The sequence below is a fragment of the Aplysia californica genome, unplaced genomic scaffold (genome assembly GCF_000002075.1).
Source record: "Aplysia californica isolate F4 #8 unplaced genomic scaffold, AplCal3.0 scaffold00450, whole genome shotgun sequence".
Taxonomy (NCBI): domain Eukaryota; kingdom Metazoa; phylum Mollusca; class Gastropoda; order Aplysiida; family Aplysiidae; genus Aplysia; species Aplysia californica.
This window is the reverse complement of record NW_004797720.1, coordinates 584,174-600,963: the sequence shown is the minus strand read 5'-3', so window position 1 is coordinate 600,963 and position 16,790 is coordinate 584,174. Positions and strand designations below refer to the sequence as shown.

Sequence of the window (16,790 nt, the reverse complement as noted above, 5' to 3'; positions counted from 1 at the left end):
CCCCCCACATTTTCCAGGCGTAAGATGATATCTTTGAACGGGTTTTCTGGATGAATCGATCCTTGTCTAGATCTAGCCTCCTAGCCTAAGATTTAAAGTCTTTCACAAATTTTTATACTAGATCTATCTACCTGGTGCTACGGAACCAAGCAAGCTAATTAATCAAACGACCTTGTTTACGATTGATTTACTGAGACTCTAGATCTAGATCTAGCAGCTAGACTAGAAGATGATTCAGTTCAAACAAGACTATTGGGTCGGTTTGCCAGCCAGATTGATGGTGCAAAGTGGCTATCGTGGCACAAGTCGATCGCGCCTGACTCGTTGTTTCAAAACAAACACGTTGTTTTCAGGCGACGAGTGACGAGTCGGGCGATCATCCCGACCCGACCTGACCCGGTACGGGTCACTGGGCGGCGGCGCGGCGTGCACCCCGTACATGTGACGTGTCGTTATTTTTAGTCGTGGAAGAAAATTTCGGTGTTTTTAATGAAATTTTATTATTATTTTCCCAAATTTGGCGGGAAATTGGCTAAAATTCGTGAATTCACGAAAATGGTAAAAGTTGCGCTGACGGCAAAAGTTGCACGCGCAATCCGAGCGCGAATTTCTCTGAGGACAGCTATACTATGCGTACGGAAGGACCGTATGAGCCACATTCTTAATTAAATTAAATTAATTAATAATAACAAGGCTAGTCAGATTAACTGTGCTTTATTGACGAGTGATTATATAAACAATGAAATTACACCTATTTTTTGCTAAACTGATGCTTTGTCTAATGACAGTGATTAAAAATTTTTAAAATATTTTTTGGTAAGTGTTTTACAGCACTCGCAACTGCCTACGGTCTTATGAGCACGCATGACACATTTGATTAAACATTTTCAGTTGGTAGGAAATTTTGAATTTTGCCCGGGTGCCGCATTAAAAGCCTACTCTTAGCGATTTTGGACCACCACAACTTGTACACGGAACCCCTGAGATTTTTCACCCTTGTTTGAGAAGGCTAGGTGTAGATCCTTTTTACCATAAGATCTGGGGTGTGACTGAAAAACAACAGAAGGAGCCAAGGAGTAGCAGTAGAAAGGCTGCAGAAAGAGTCAGGAGCCCAGAGGAGGGGGCAAAGGAGGCTTAAAGGGGGTGGGGGTAGAAAGTGGAGACAAAAGCTGAAGACATAACATTGTTAGAGAGCAGGAAAGGAGGTGAAAGGAGAACATTTTATTAAAAAAAATTTTCTTTCGCAAACCGGATTCCAACCAAAGACCTGTTGATTGAGAGGCGAACACCTTAACCTTGAGGCCATGAGAGCCCCCCCACAATGATTTGAGAAATTATAAGAGTTTTTTTTTAAAGGGGTTAGGGCTTCTGTCTAAAAATATCAAATTAAATACTGTTCTCCAGTTAGTTGGGTCTGATAAGTTTAATTAAAATGGGTGTATTTACATCACTGTCCAAGAATGCTATGACTTACTTTAAAGATGAGAATGAGTTTATCAGCATCTGTGTCATTGTTAGCTGTTGGGCTCAGTCTTTTTGCACAGAAGATGTTGAGTTTGTTTCTTGTGTGGGAAAGTCTTTTTGTTATCCAATATATCTCTGTCAGTTTACCAGTACTGAGATGTTACAAGTTTCTCTCTCAACTTGGGTCTGCACTGACAGACAGGATCGAAGCAGTTGGCCTCCCAAATTATGTAAATTGGGTCAATGAAGTGTAAGACACCAATAACACTACAACAAAAAGAATGAGATATTTAGGGTCACCTCAATTTATATTGTGTATGGCTAAACCAAACTGGATTCTGTTTTTATTTAAGAGGTGGTATTGAGTCTGGAATGGATTTGTTGAGATTTACTCACGTCTAATGAAAAGCAATTTTATTTTTCTCCGAAGGTTACCATTGTATGAAAGTTTATTTATATGATGGAAATTGCCCAAAGCGAAAGTGCACAATCTCAGGACTTGTAGACAGGGATGAGTGTAATCGAAATACTTACCTGACTGCCCTCTCTTGGTTCTATTTTTTTGTTCATTCTCTCTCCCCCTTCTTTCTCAAACATTCTGAAGTTGCAAGATTTTAAGTCAAACCTGCTTTTACGGCCAGCTATAAAGATGATCACCTGTGCAAAGAGCCATTTCCATCTTGTGTTTTTATTTTTGCAGAACTTATAGTGTCATTATAATGTAAAAATGGTTGCAATGACATCCTCTGAATATGTTTCATTAGGGATTTCTCTAGAATTGATTTTATCATATGTGTCGCGACATGCTGGAATCAGGCGCTCCTCAATTTTTGGGGCATATTGAGTTATTGGTATCTTCTTAAAGCTAGTTCATTTGTCTTGCTTTCAATGAAAAAATAGCCATCTGTCCTCAATAGAATTAGAAGTGGAGACATTTTAGATTGAAGGAGGTGGGGATGACCTGGTTTTAGAGGAAAATTTAGCAAGAAAATGGCTGCCAAAGCTGGTAACTTCCAAAGCTAGAGAGTCCATGGAACCTTAATTTATATTAATGTGCACTTTATCAACTTTTTTCGGTAAAATCTTCACATGAATTTGTATCTAAATGGGCATAAAAGATTTTGAGACAAAAAACAAGAAAAGTATAAAAATTGCCATGCAGGAAGGAAAATGCCGTTTTCTTTGATTTCATCATTTTGACAAGCACCTAATTTGACCACGATGCCTCACATATAGTTCTGGACTGCATAACAACTTTGGAATAACACGAGCTTAAACAGTACGTCTCACAGAAGTGATCCATAGTTAACAGGGCTGCCAAGTGCCTCAACCTTCACATGATGGTTGTGTTTATGATCCATTTCCCTTTGTATCCTGTAGGTATCCCATAAAATAGTAAAATCATATTTCTTTTGTAAGATGTATTTTGAATATATTCCATGTTTATTATTACTGCAGTCGAACCTGTGTAAGACGGAATCGCAAGGGAGCCAGAAAAAATTATGTCTTAGACAGGGAAATTTAGGGGGGGGAGTTCAAAGATCCAGCCAGTGGGATCAAAGATCGCTTGTCCGATCGGCAAGCAGTGGTCAAAACTTCACACCTCTCAACTGCTATCCTGTCTGATAATGACATGTGTCACTCTTACTTATCCAATTACCACCAGTACTTGCCTTTCATACGACCACTGTTTGACCTATTAAAAACAGAAACGTTTGCACATGATCTCCTTTGCTTCCACCCTTTGACCCACCCACCGGTGTAACAAGCACATTCATGATTCAACCAATACCACCCCTCACTGTCATCTTGTAACAACGATTCGAGGAACTCTTTTCTCGGCTGGCGTACGATCAGGGCGGCAGGCATTGGTCAAACTAATTTCACACGTCTGGCTTTTGGCTACCAGAGAAAGTTACCATGGTGGCTCGCTACTCGAGCACTCTCACGGGTAGTCGTGAGATTTCACACCCACACTACTCTGACCATCTGCATCGTTCAGGGCTCACATGATGGGGTAACATCTACCCCCAAATTGCACCCCTACTCCTCTTCCTTGCCTAGAGGCATGGCCAGCGGAACCAAACTTGCGAGTTTTGTTTCAAGTCAGGGCTGAGCGGGCAAAACGTTTTCCGTCTTAGACAGGTGAAACTCTCGGAAGGGAGCGGATTTTTCTTTCCGTTTCCGCGTTGGACAGGTTTCCGTTGTATACAGGTAATTAAAGAGGAATATATCAAGGGGGGAGCGAGGAGATTCCGTTAAGACAGGTTTCTGTTTTATACAGGTTTCCGTTAAGGCAGGTTCGACTGTATTAAGAAAAGCAGGGTGTACTTTTCAAGTAGTTGAAATTGCTTGGGAACTCAGTCAGGTTTCTGAGGTGTTATTTACGCCTTCCCTAATAGGGAAATTATGCAAATATGTATTTGTCATGTGGAATAAATGCTTAGCAGCCCTGTGTGTACCTTGCTTGATAAATGTACCATTAAATGCTAGTGGCCCGTTAGTAAAATTAGGTAAACCAGATTCATGATCTCTCTTGGCATGCTGATAATGTGGTACGAAGCATGACATATTTAGTTGGTGTACTATTAGTATGAGTTTTTTGTGAAATTAAATGTACCTCTATGTCTAGTGCTTGACTAGTTTTCAGGTTTTACCTTTACAGAGTGATATAGTTGCCATGGGCAATATACTGGTGGGTCTTTTCAATGAAAGTGAAAATTGTGATGAAAAATAAAATGTCGGTTTCCTTTCCCTATTTAGTACTAATAAACCCACTGAAGTGTACAAATGAAATTAAATGGTTTAAAGTTCAAGGAATTTATAAATTTATCACACCCTCTCCCCCTGTCTTTTGTTTTCTTCCAAATTTAGTCATTAATGAGTTTTTGAGAAAGTGTACACTACCATTGTTGTTGATTCTGTCGAAATTATTATTGTTAATTGGTTAATTCCTGCACTTCGAGAGTTTATTGCTACCTTTTAATATTACAGTCATAATTTACGACATGAAAGATGATCAGTGCAACCATCCTTTCCACATCCCCAAGAAATGCCATTCCTCTGTTTTCTCTCTCAGCTCGTATGGGATATTTATGCCAGATACTATATTTTTTGTAACAAGGATTTTTCGCGCGTCATTTTGAGTTTATTTGCGTTTCATTTCAAAATCTTCTTGTCGATAAAAAATTGCATTGTTCCCACCTGACCCTTCATTTTTTATTTGCCGGTTTTGCAAATTTTTTTGTTGTTTGACGGTTATACACATAAAGTTTGCATTGAATCTATTTCAGCGAGATTTGATTTTCCTGCCTGCTCCTCCCTTTAATACTTCACCTCACGGCAGTCCTCCGTTGTCAGTCCGCAAACTTATGCAACAAAAGATGCAGTCGTTGCCTTCACCCAAGAAAAGCAGTTCTCTGGGAACAATCGCGACAGGCGATCAGCAGAATCCAGGGATGATTGATCATGATGAAATCATAGCTTTGACGCATGATGTGAAGAAGTTTTCAGATTCCTTGGCAAAATTGAAGCTTCTCTTCACCGAAGGAATAGGTAAATAGTTTATAGATAATAGTTTGAAAACTGTTTGTTAGTCTTTAACTTACGTTGCAACTTTTCATGCTCATGATTTATAAACTGCTTTAGTGTTCTGTTTTAGACTTATTTCTTGGACCATGACAGCATGACGAATGAAAATGAAACTGAGATACTCTTTGAGTATAGTCATTAAAGTTCTTTTTAATGTTAGTTCTGGATTCTGACGATTAACTCTTTAAACCCTAGCGTCCGATACCAGTGACAACTGTTTCATTAAAATAAAATTGTTTATAGTGCTAGTTTTTGTTTGTTTGTCTGAACTATTCCCGAACCGAGTTCATTAATAAGGACTAAGCCTTTGTTTCTGCCATTTAGAAGTTATAGGCAAGTTTTCGGGGTTATTATAGTGAGAGATAGTGCGCCAGGTTTAGGGGACTGTAGAAAAAAACTCAGTGGATATAACTCAGGGTCTAAAGAGTTAAGAGTGAGGGTTTCCTATATTTTTTTCAGATGTAGGCCTATACGCTTTGAATAAGAATTAATGTACTTACTTTTGTCTCGTGTATCTCTTGAACAAAATGCAGATCCAGAGGAAGATGTGCGGGTGGTCATTCACGAGGGACTGGGTGAAGTCCTGTCTGTGTTGAACCCAGTCATGCAGCATTACCAGGACCTGCAGTCCCCTGACATATTCACTGCAGCCCGCAACCTTATCACTATGATAAAGGGTAAGGAACGGCTTGCTGCTGCTTGTCTTTGCCTAACTGTTCTAAAACAAATTTGAAAGTTTAATGTAGGCCTACTTTATGTTCTGCTGTAGACATATGATATTTGTATTACGTATGAGAACTACAAACTCACTGATGAAGAGGTATATATGCTTTGTGTACAAGTGGGCTAACTCAGCCTGCTGGTCATTTCCCCAACTCTTGTACATTAATCAAGACATCATGTTGGTGGTCCTACTGTAATGGTTGATAAAAAATAATGAGGGAGTAAAACTAAAACACATTTTGTTGTTAAGTTTTATGAATTAAGTCATTAATAAGCAGAGAATTATAAAAAAATAGGGATTAAAACTCATTCAGTTGTTACAAGTTTTATTAACGAAATAATTAATTATCATAGAATTAAAAAGGAATAGATCGAATTGTAGACATTATAGCAAACTGTTTTTGGGATAACACCATCAACAATGTTGTTGGGTTTTTTTCAGATCATGACTATGAGGGAGAAATGTCAGCTGTTGATGTTCAAGGATTCTGTGAGGCCATAGACCAGCTTGCTCTTGCCTTTAGTAGCAGGTCAGTTGCTTTTTATCATAGATGAAGTTTTTAGTTGGAAGACTGGGATGTATGTAGATGGGATATGCTGAAATTATCCAACCCATTCACATGTAAATTTTGTGTTTATGTTTAATTTTTTCCTTAGTTTGTTGTGTAATAAGGTTCAGAGCAGATTTTCTTTTAGTTCCTTTTTATTGAAGGTCAGACTATCTACAGTTTATAAATGAATTGTGATTTGTATTGTTTGTCAAGACAGCATTTTCCGAAGCCTTTGACTGAAGATGAAAAGAGAAGTGGGTACTATTTTGTTGGAAAGAATGTTTAGTGGCTCTTCATTTTTCATTATATTGATTTTATTTTTCATCTTTGAATGAATTTCTGAGCTTACTACTTTGAACAGCGTCATTTAGTGAAAATAGGGGATGGCATATATGATTCTCACTGTCACCTAATATATGTTTCTTGTGGTATTTTTTATTTTCAGTGTGTCAGAATACCTGATGGGTGATATGGGTCCACAGATGGTCATGGACTTAAAAACAAAGGTACTTTGTGTGTTTCTGCATATGCCAGTCAATGGTATGTGCATGTTTTAATGTGCTTTTTTCATTATGCATCTCCAGAAGTTGACTGCCATGTAATTTATTTTGTAGTCAGTTGATATCAAACGGTTTACATTTTATCTTTGAAAAGATGTTGGGACATATTAAACAAACGTTTTGTGATTTATTTTTTTTTTCTATTCTTTTTCAATTTTTCAGTCAATGAACAACATTGCTGTTGCAGAAGGAGATGAACATATGGATGATCATGATGCAGGTATGGTTTTGTATGTTTGTCACTCTCTCATGGTGATTCTTTAATGAACGTCATGGGCCATTTAGATTTAAAGGTTTGCACAAAAATGAAAGATTGGTTCTTTTCTTGTCAATTAAAGCAAATGTTCAAATAAAATATCTGAAGTTTTTATTTGTCATATTATGTTGTGCTGGTTGGCTCCATGACCAAAGGTTGAAGACAGTGGACTTATGTAAACTTAAGGTTTGCGTGTAATTGATAATTGTATTGAATCCAGATTTTTCTAAAGGTTTGTGTTTCTTGATAAAAAGTAATAAAGTTTCATTGTTGCGTAAATGTACTTTATTATTGGAGGACTGGGTGATGACATCTGTTCTCCTGTGTTATTACTTGCAGACATGATCAGTAGCGAAGAACTTGATTCCATCCTTGTGAGTCTGGACACAGGCCTGACCATTGCCCTGCAGAGAGCCAAAGTGTGGTCCAAATACTTGCTGGACATTGTCACCTACATAGAGAAAAAGGCCCAGTTGGGTAAGAATGATGGCTTTGTTTGAATGTTAACTGAAGTAAGGATCGGGTTTTATGCTTGGCCGTGTCTAGCGATGTCTCCAAAATTGGATAAGATTTCTGCCTTTTTTGTAATTTCACAGCTTAGGTTTTTCCCCTTGTTGAATCCACTGGTGAGGTTGGGTCGGACAAAACCTGAAAAGTTATCAGTCTTAAGATAAGGTAAGATAAGATAGATCTTTATTGTCCAGATTCTGGCTCATTGGTTTGGTGTTCCACCACGTGTACAGACACGCATACGCGCGCGCGCACATACACACACACATACACACACACACACACACACACACACACACACACACACACACACACACACACACACACACACACACACACACACACACACACACACACACACACACACACACACACACACACACACACACACACACACACTCGTAAGCTTACAGTCACATGCATAATATAAATGAGCAGCAATATGAACAATAATAATCTTAAGATATAAACACTCAAAGTTAAATGATGCATGCTCTAAAGTCGTAAGTATACTGATACAAGATGGTTAAGATGGAAGCATTTTGATAAATAATGGTAAAAATGACCTTCTATATCTTTCTTTGTTACAGATCAGAAGCCTAGGTCTTTTACTTCTGACTGATGTTTTTATTTGAGGGAACAAGGGGACTGATGTTTTTATTTGAGGGAACAAGGGGTGTTTGTTGTCTAAAAAGATGGAATTAAATTTTTTAGTGTAAGCTGTTATGTACAATTCGTCCAAGTAGGGGAATGTAGATATTGAAATTTTACATGCTTTCCGTTTTAATCGATTTATTTTTTCTTTATCCTGTTGTCTTGTGTTCCCGGTTCATGCTGTTATATAAAAATTGATCATACTTTCTATGGTTGAATGGTAGAATATGGACATCAGCGTTTTATCAACTTTAAAATACTTTAGCTTCCTTAAAAAAAGTCTTGTGGTTCATGGTCTTCAGAAGTTTTGTTGACAACTCCTGAAGAATTATAATTATACCTCCAACTGTCTAGTATTTGGGGAAAAGGAATAAACCCAAGGGTTGCTGAAAAAACAAGATTTGACATCATGTTGTTGATTGGAGTGACATCATGTTGTTGATTGGAGTGACATCATGTTGTTGATTGGAGTGACATCATGTTGTTGATTGGAGTGACATCATGTTGTTGATTGGAGTGACATCAATATTATATTATCACAGGGGAAAATAAACTAAGCTCACATGTTGAGATCTATAAAAAGCTGTTTCGTCAAAAAGACTTTAAATGACTTATATTGTATCAAGCTAGTCTTGATGATTGATTGTATTGGTCTATAGCATGGTGCATGTTATAACGTCTTAACATTCTTTATGTATTCGTAATAAACGGTGTGGTTTTATGACAAGTACCTGTCATTACTTGGTAATAAATGTAGTTTTATTTATTTTCTTTCTCTAACAGAGATAGATTATGCTAAGAATTTGTCTCGAGTGGCCCATTCTGTCCAGAACAGTCTGAAAAAGGAGGTACGTATCGAGTAGAGGAGAATATTTTGCCTGAGGTTGCAGATAAAAATCGTTAAAAATGTTTAAACGTCATTTCTTTTTTTTATAAATGGAAAATGAAAGTTCCCTATTTATGTATTTTCTTTGGAAGTGGCACTGTTAGGAGGATTGTGATTGAGAAATATAATGCTGTTTTTTTGTAAACTTTAGATGTTTTTTTTTTATGTGGTGAGAAGTCTTTTTGGATGGGATTGGGATTAAACCTTATGGTCTTTCTCACCCTGGAATTCTTTATGCTTTAAATTTAAAAAAGCAACAACATTAATCTTCCACAATGAGTGCATATGTTCCAAGTATTATGCTGCGTACAGGTAGTCTGTCCATATCAAACCATTTGTCTTTTATTGTCTTTCTCGCTTTGCATTCTTAACTTGGACAGAAGATGGACCGTAGCAGGTAGGTGACAACTTCTACTTGTTTACTCTTGTGGGGGAACTTACCACCATGATCATAATTTCAATACAATTATTAAGTTATACATGTTGCAGATAAAAAGAAACTTCCCAAAAACATGGTTTTGTTGGACAAAAGGACTTGTTAGGCCCCCATATGTACTGGTGTGAGTTTTTTTTCTTGAACAGGAAGTACTTAGCTAAATTTTAAAGGAAAGATGAACCATTATTGTCGCAGAAGGGAAAGAAACTCAATACTTTACCGTCTTTTCTGTTTTAAGATATCCATAGTTTGTTTATTTTGGATTTGCTTGGTGATACTGTGTGGTGCATTCTTTGTACTTTTCTTTGTATCAGTATTCTTACGTGATCTCTCTATTTTTGTTTTTGAGTTCACAGAAGTAAATGTACCAGTATTCTTACTTGATCTGTCCATTTTTGTTTGAGTTCACAGAAGTAAATGTACCAGTATTCTTACTTGATCTGTCTATTTTTGTTTGAGTGAACAGAAGTAAAAATTGTTGCCCGGATGTGATTCTTAGTTTCTTCTTTTCCTCTTTACTTCCAGGGTTTTCTACCATTGCAGTCAGTGTATTGCACAGCTCTGAGTCAGGTGAGTCTTACTTAGAAATGTTATTTGGTACAAATTTTATTTTCTCAATTCCTTATTACAGTTATTTACACGCTTTTTCTTTCCCTCGGTATTGGTACAAAAAAAGTGTAATTGTTACTGTTTTTTGCCTCCATCAACATTTTCAAAACTGGTCAGCTATGAGTGATTACTATAAGTAATGATTAAATAGGATTTGCCTTCAGCAGTTAAGTTTCTAATCTGCTGAAAAATGCAATGCTATTGGTGTGGAAGAATCCTAGTTCCAGTTGGCTTGGATATTATCATTGTTATTTATCATCTACCTTTTTTTGTGTCGCGGCAGGATGTTGAGTTTGCCAGCAACTTGCAAGCTACTCAAGCTGTTCTCCACTCTCACAAGTTTGTTGAGGTAGGTATGCAAGAGGATTTGTAGGGCAGCGACAGAGCTATGAATTCTTTGTGCATTGGTTGTAAGTCAAAGATTGACTTCTGAAATGTTGGCTGTATTTTGTATGGAAATGTCTTCTTTTAAAAAAATGATAAATGACTCTATGAAATTTCAGCAAGTGGATGCAATTTATTTCTGATTTTTTAGTATTGCTTAACGCAATGTGAACATTTTGGTTTTGAAATGTAGATGACTAAATATGAAAGAATTTATGTTGCAGTTTATGCATTATTACTTTATTTAATTTTTAAAAGAATTACTGACATGCTCTTACTTTCAACAGCCTTTGTCGTCTCGTAGAATGGAACATGACAAAGTGTATAAGTCTGTCAAAGATGTATGGCACCGCGAATACCGCAGAATGGTAAGTAATATGAACACTTTTAGCAATTGTCATAACTGAAATTTGCTCATGCCTTATTTATGATTATTACAACAAATTAGCATGCATTCATGTCATTTATTGCCAAGATACTCTGTCAGTCACACGAGATCATCGAGAGAAAGTACCTCAGTCATTTTTGTTGTTGCCCTGAACAGTCTGACTCGGTTACAAATCTACGCAAAGCACAAGCACTGTACCACAGCCGACAGCAAGATCATGAGAGAGCAAGAGATCTGGCTCTAAAAGCAGATGGAGAGAAGGTAGAAAAGAGGAGAAAGGCCGAGGAGGAAACCTTGCACAAGGTAGGAGTGAAAAAAGTTGGGGACTTTAATTTTTCTTTATCTTGCTAGTTCCTGACTTCCTTTTGAAATAGAGTGAAAATGTGTCTTATTTTAAAAAAAATATTTTACTACCTTGCACTAAACAGATATTTTGTAGGTATTCATTTCTGGAGCTGGTGCTGCTGTTTGTCTTTATGCCTTGTGTGGATCAAATTTTTGTGCCGAAAATAATGTATGAGGAAGTTATCAGATGCCTTGACCTTTGCTTATCTTATTTTTCTCCGTTTCCTATAGTTATTTTTAGGTTTCTGTCACATCGCACAAGTTGTTGTTATACTTTTAACTACTTTTCAGAAATTGATGTTTGAAAGTTGGTGTATTGAAAGTTTCAGTTTTCAATGTGAATTTACCTGTTTTATGTTTATAATTTTTTTTTCATATGTTTGTTGAAATAGGCGGCTGAAGCAGAAACAACTTACAAAGCTTGCGTTGCTGAGGCTAATTATCGACAGCAAGAACTTTTTAAAGTGAAGGTAATGACTATTTCTTGTGTTTAAGTGTTCAATTTTGACTCCGACTAGATCCAGATCTATTTGTGTGTTTCATTGTGACTGAGTCAGTGATTGATGCCGTGACTTTACAAGCGTGGAATTGGAGCCAGATCTAGGTTCTTTGTCCCAAAAAGATGCCTCACAATCCTGATGCTCGTGGAGCTCAGTATCTGAGTAGGCCTAAGCGATACCCAGTTGATTTACTGTATGTTTTCAGTAGACAATATAGATATTCTTTTTGGTCTGATAGTTTACTTTTCAAAAAGCTGAAAATGCCTCCAGATGGCTGTTAAGAAGCCTTAAGTTTTCCAAATTTTCCAAGGGGGGCATGCCCCCAGACCCCCTTAGGCTTCAAGCCCCTTCAGATTTTCAGGCAATTATTTTGAGAGCCGCTTCCGCGTCTGATATTTGTATTTTATTGTGTGTTTTATTCAAATATAAAGATTTTTAGAAATTCTGCTGTTGGTGTTTTTGAAAGTTTGTGAGTGAAAATTTTGTCTTTAACCTTCCCTAGGAAATTGGTATTTGCTGTTGAGCAGGTTTATAAATGTGATCTACTTTTTCAAATGTTTGTGACTCTGTTATCTTGATCTATTTTATGTTTTGTTCCCATCTTTTGTTTTGAAATGTCAGTGGGAGTTGTGTGAATTGTGACCAATTCAAATAGGACAAATGATGTATTGCAATGGATTTTTACCAGAGGAGTAGCTGATAATAAGTAAAAATGATGTGAATTTGTAAAGGCTTGAAGTAATTACATTGCAATGTTATTTTTACTCTTCAGAAAGAACAACTGGCCAGAATCAGGGAACAGATTCAGCTTTGTGATCAAGTTATTCAGTCTGTGAGTTTCAGTCCATTCCTTATGTCCTGTTTATGTCTTGGTGGGGAATGGGGTACCCATGAATTGTGTAGGGGTGGGGGGAGGGATTTTTGATTTCTGCTTGGGCAATACAGCAACATAAAATAGGCCAGTCACTGAAATAGTTTAAGGGAAAAGTTTATTTATTAATAAAGTTTGTATTCATTGCAGGCTCTGTTTCTGCTCTAAAGGATGTGGTTTTACTGATGAATTATGTGGTGGACACTGAAGAGGATTACAGAAGACTTTAGTGAAATCTGTCCAGGGTTGTTCTGTATTAGTGTGTGAGAAATCAAAGCACCGAAAAACCTGCATAAATGCTCCATAAGAAAGTCATATTTTTCTGAACGATTAAGCTTCTGTTTTGTTATTGTCAGGGGACTGTACTTGTGTCTGTTGTGTAATGAATAGGCTCTTTGTCGTTGCTTACTGATGATGTGGGTTTGAGCCCCATATGGACAAGTTATTTTATTTTGTCTTTCTGATGGGATGTTGTATCCAATTCAGCCCAGTTTGGCCGTGAGAGGTTGGGTGGAAGCAGCATGCCTTGTAAATGATTTAACTTGTGTTGAGGGGGGTGTAAAACATTACAAATCATTTTCGATGGATCACCAGGCAACGGTGGAATACTTCCAGCTGTATCACACCGTGATCTCACCCATACCTGTGCAGTACCAGACTCTGAGTGACAGCAGCAAGAGCTATGAGCCGGGCAGTCAGTATGCAGAGTACATCCGGAGGCTGCCTCTAGGCAGTCGGCATGTGCAGCCAGAAGTCTTTGTCTTTGAGCCTTACGTACATGGACAGAAGTAAGTGAGCGTGTTTGCAAACTTAATCAAATAATTTGTTTTGCGACGAGTGTGAAATTGTTGTTATCTATCAGTGTATTGCCATGTCATTTTACAATACCAAATTTGTTTTGCCCTTCTCTCAATGTGTCTTGTTGTTATTGTTGATGTTATCGATCCAGCAACAGCTGGGCTCTCGCCCTTCTGTCCAAGGCCATGTAGTGATAAGTGCAGGTTTGCTGCAGTTGCTGTAATGTTCCATAGAGTGTGTTGATGTGTCTTGTAGAATTGTAATTCTTTTTGTTTTTGTTCATAATAATAATAATAAATGACATGTTCACGTTTTTTTCAATCTACTTTTAAAACAAAAAGAACAAAGTATTCTATTAAGAGAGAAAGGTAGAAGAAAAGGGTCCCCAGCATTTGGTGCCTATCTTTATCTCTCTGTGGAATAAAGAAACATTTGTTTGTGGCCTGATTTATTTATACTGGAACTTAACTTATAAATGATGTTGTGCCAGACTGGTTGTGTATGATCAGATCAGGAAGGAAATAAGACTGGCTACTGCAAGCTTATGAAATGGTGTAAGTTGTAATTTTGTAAGAAGAATTATAACTTCTGGTGCTGTGAAACAGACATTTCAGTTTGACACCACAGAAAGGTGTGGCAGATAAAAAATGGGTCTCATCGTTCTCGTATGTTTCAGTGCATTTTTTTTTTTTTTGCTGATCTGTTGAAAGTGAACCTAATTAATCTACTAGTTGTTTGGGGATCTATTTGTTGTGGTTGTGATTTCATAGAGTAAGCTTGTTTGGTTTCCGTAAATCAGTTTTTTTTCCACAAAGCATGTCTCAGTTCAGAAAGGTCAGCCAAAACAGCAGAACGACAGCTTTGCTTTGTCCAGATAGGAACTGCCACTAATCCAACTTTTGATCTTGGATTGTCTAAGGAAAGGCAGCAGGTTTTCGCTTTCTGACTTGAAATCTGCCATCTAAAACATGTTTCTAAATGTCTATCGAAAAAGACCATTGTGAAATGTAGAGGATATCATGGGGTGAGAATTAAATTATTATGCTGACCTTCTCGAGCAAGTGTTTTAGTGAGACTTGAAGAATAATCTCATAAATCAGACCGAAGGGCTAGAACCCAAATGGCCGCTGGATCGGAAAAGTAAAGTAAAGTAATCTCATAAACACGAGATACAAGAAGAACTTTATCTATAAACACCAGATACAAGAAGAACTTTATCTATTCATATAAATGGGATGTTGTGTTGTCTGTTCAGAGCTTCCCCTGAGGGCATTCGGAAAGAAAGCTTCCACTCCAATGGCTCTATGGCAGATCCTTTGCACTCTCCAGAGGGCTCCCCCACCACTTCACCCCGCAGAGGTTGGTTCTCGTTCTTCTTTGGGGAAGTTTCAGATTTTCAGCGTCTCAAGGAATCCTAGGATTTTGTTGTTCATTAAAATTTATCTTGTTTTTTAAAATTTAATTAATGTTTTTTCTTTTTTCTTTTAACATAATGGTAATTCCGAACGTCTTCGTCCAAAGATGTGTCATTTCATATTTCCACCTTTAAGCCTTTTATTACAGATTTTTTAAGGTAAGTTTTATCGTTTTGCTCAGCTGGCATTTGAGTGAATGTTAAATAGCATACTTGACCCTTTCTGTATGAGTAAGAAATCTTAAATTTCAGTAGGAATAGATTCAGTGCAAAAGGCACTGTTGTGAATTAAGTACATTATTTTCTTTACTTTTCTAAATCTCAGTGTTACTCTTTTTCTGTTTTTTGTGTCAAGTTTTTTTTTCAAAAGAGTCAAATTATTCTTTTTAATTTTAAGAAAGAGCCATACATATCTCATACTGATATCTCATGTTGCTTTCAGTATTTCAGGGATGGACAGGTATTTTTGAAAATACGAAATTTCTTGTAGTCAGCATTTCTTACATTTTGTTGTAGTTTGAAGTGTCAAAGTATTTTTAGGTATTCATGTGTTGAAGTACACATCTTGGCACCTATATGTCTTTCAGACAAGTATCGCATCCCTGTGAAAGCCTGGGGCCAGCAGCCGCACGGTACTGGGACGTCCGACACGGACAGCAACTCGTGCAGCTCCAAGTCCCACGAGTCCTCGCCGAGTGGAAGTCCTCACAGAGCCTCGCGGAGGCATCTCATCTCCAGCCAGTCCTTGGATGAGCTCACGGAGGAGGAAATCCTTGCTGCTTCTGCCCAGAATGGTACGATGCAGGAAGAAATTGTGAGGCATCTTGGTGAAATCAGGCGCTCGTCAAAATAATGAAGTCGAAGAAGTAAACATTTTTCCGACGATTTGGCAATCTTGATTGATTTTTGTTCTTTTTTTTTTTTTTTCTTCAACCTCTTTTATGTCCATATCAAAACACATTTCATTGTGTTTTACTGCAAAACGTTAATTTAAGTCACAAGAAAACATAAATGTAGCAATGCCAATCGCCGGCTGCGCCTTGTGCCGGAAATTGGCCTCCGCGCGAGGGGTATTTTTTGGGCCGCTCGGAATCAGAAGTGACTCTCTTCTAAGTTTAGTTACGTGAATACTCCTGGACGAAAATAAATGAAACTCAGCAACCAACCAGAGGAAAGGTTAAACTAACGACATGCCAGCGTACAATCCCGAACGATTACTAGAACCGGAGATATTGCCGTGTTTGTGCGAATTTCCTCTGCGGTTCGAAAACTAAGCGGAGCTGCGGGTTGATCGCCGACCACACAAGCGCCCCACATGTCTTCTTTATTGCTGTAAAATTTCAGATCTCTGCGTTTAGTAGATTTTACGTACCAACTTAAAATTACCACCCATCCATTGATAAAACCCTAGATCTAGAAACATGATAGCGCATTCCAAACGCGAGGTGCCGGCACGCAAGAGGTGCGTGATCGCTAGGCGGCATGTGATTGGCTGCCTATAACCAAATGGGTCACCGATGACTACATCGCGGGTTTTCCCGATAGCGCTTTACTGAGTTTTAGAAGGGGTGATCGCGTCGCGGTAAAAACGATGTCACGCAATTCAACAAATTTCACGCAAATATCAGTCTTTAAGATCCAAAGTAATGAAGACATCGAAAAAGTGATAGCAGAACTAGATTCGGCACTAAAAATCACATGGAGATGCCAAGTTTCATTCATATGCACCAATTCATTACTGACTTATGAACAGTTTTTCCTCAAAATACATCAAAACATGTCCCACATTTTGGCGATTTTTTCCTATATGAAGGTCCTCCAACATTTTGCCAACAAAAATCCCAATAACT

The 16,790-nt window shown here is 37.7% G+C and overlaps 1 protein-coding gene across 3 annotated transcripts in view; it reads left to right on the top strand.

Moving 5' to 3' along the window:
- Positions 1-16,790, top strand: part of LOC101848906 (rho GTPase-activating protein 45) — a 42,344-nt gene that overhangs the window by 3,703 nt on the left and 21,851 nt on the right. For 2 of the 3 annotated variants that reach the window (XM_035971509.1, XM_035971510.1), the window contains exons 2-17: positions 4,758-5,019; positions 5,589-5,732; positions 6,221-6,308; positions 6,775-6,835; positions 7,052-7,109; positions 7,485-7,622; positions 9,093-9,157; positions 10,157-10,201; positions 10,524-10,589; positions 10,912-10,992; positions 11,169-11,315; positions 11,750-11,827; positions 12,630-12,689; positions 13,323-13,516; positions 14,782-14,885; positions 15,528-15,734. In XM_035971509.1, coding sequence (XP_035827402.1) covers positions 4,758-5,019; positions 5,589-5,732; positions 6,221-6,308; positions 6,775-6,835; positions 7,052-7,109; positions 7,485-7,622; positions 9,093-9,157; positions 10,157-10,201; positions 10,524-10,589; positions 10,912-10,992; positions 11,169-11,315; positions 11,750-11,827; positions 12,630-12,689; positions 13,323-13,516; positions 14,782-14,885; positions 15,528-15,734 — 1,798 coding nt within the window. Of the gene's footprint in view, positions 1-4,757; positions 5,020-5,588; positions 5,733-6,220; positions 6,309-6,774; positions 6,836-7,051; positions 7,110-7,484; positions 7,623-9,092; positions 9,158-9,575; positions 9,593-10,156; positions 10,202-10,523; positions 10,590-10,911; positions 10,993-11,168; positions 11,316-11,749; positions 11,828-12,629; positions 12,690-13,322; positions 13,517-14,781; positions 14,886-15,527; positions 15,735-16,790 lie in introns of those variants that run through there. The other variant, XM_035971511.1, reaches the window with a different exon arrangement.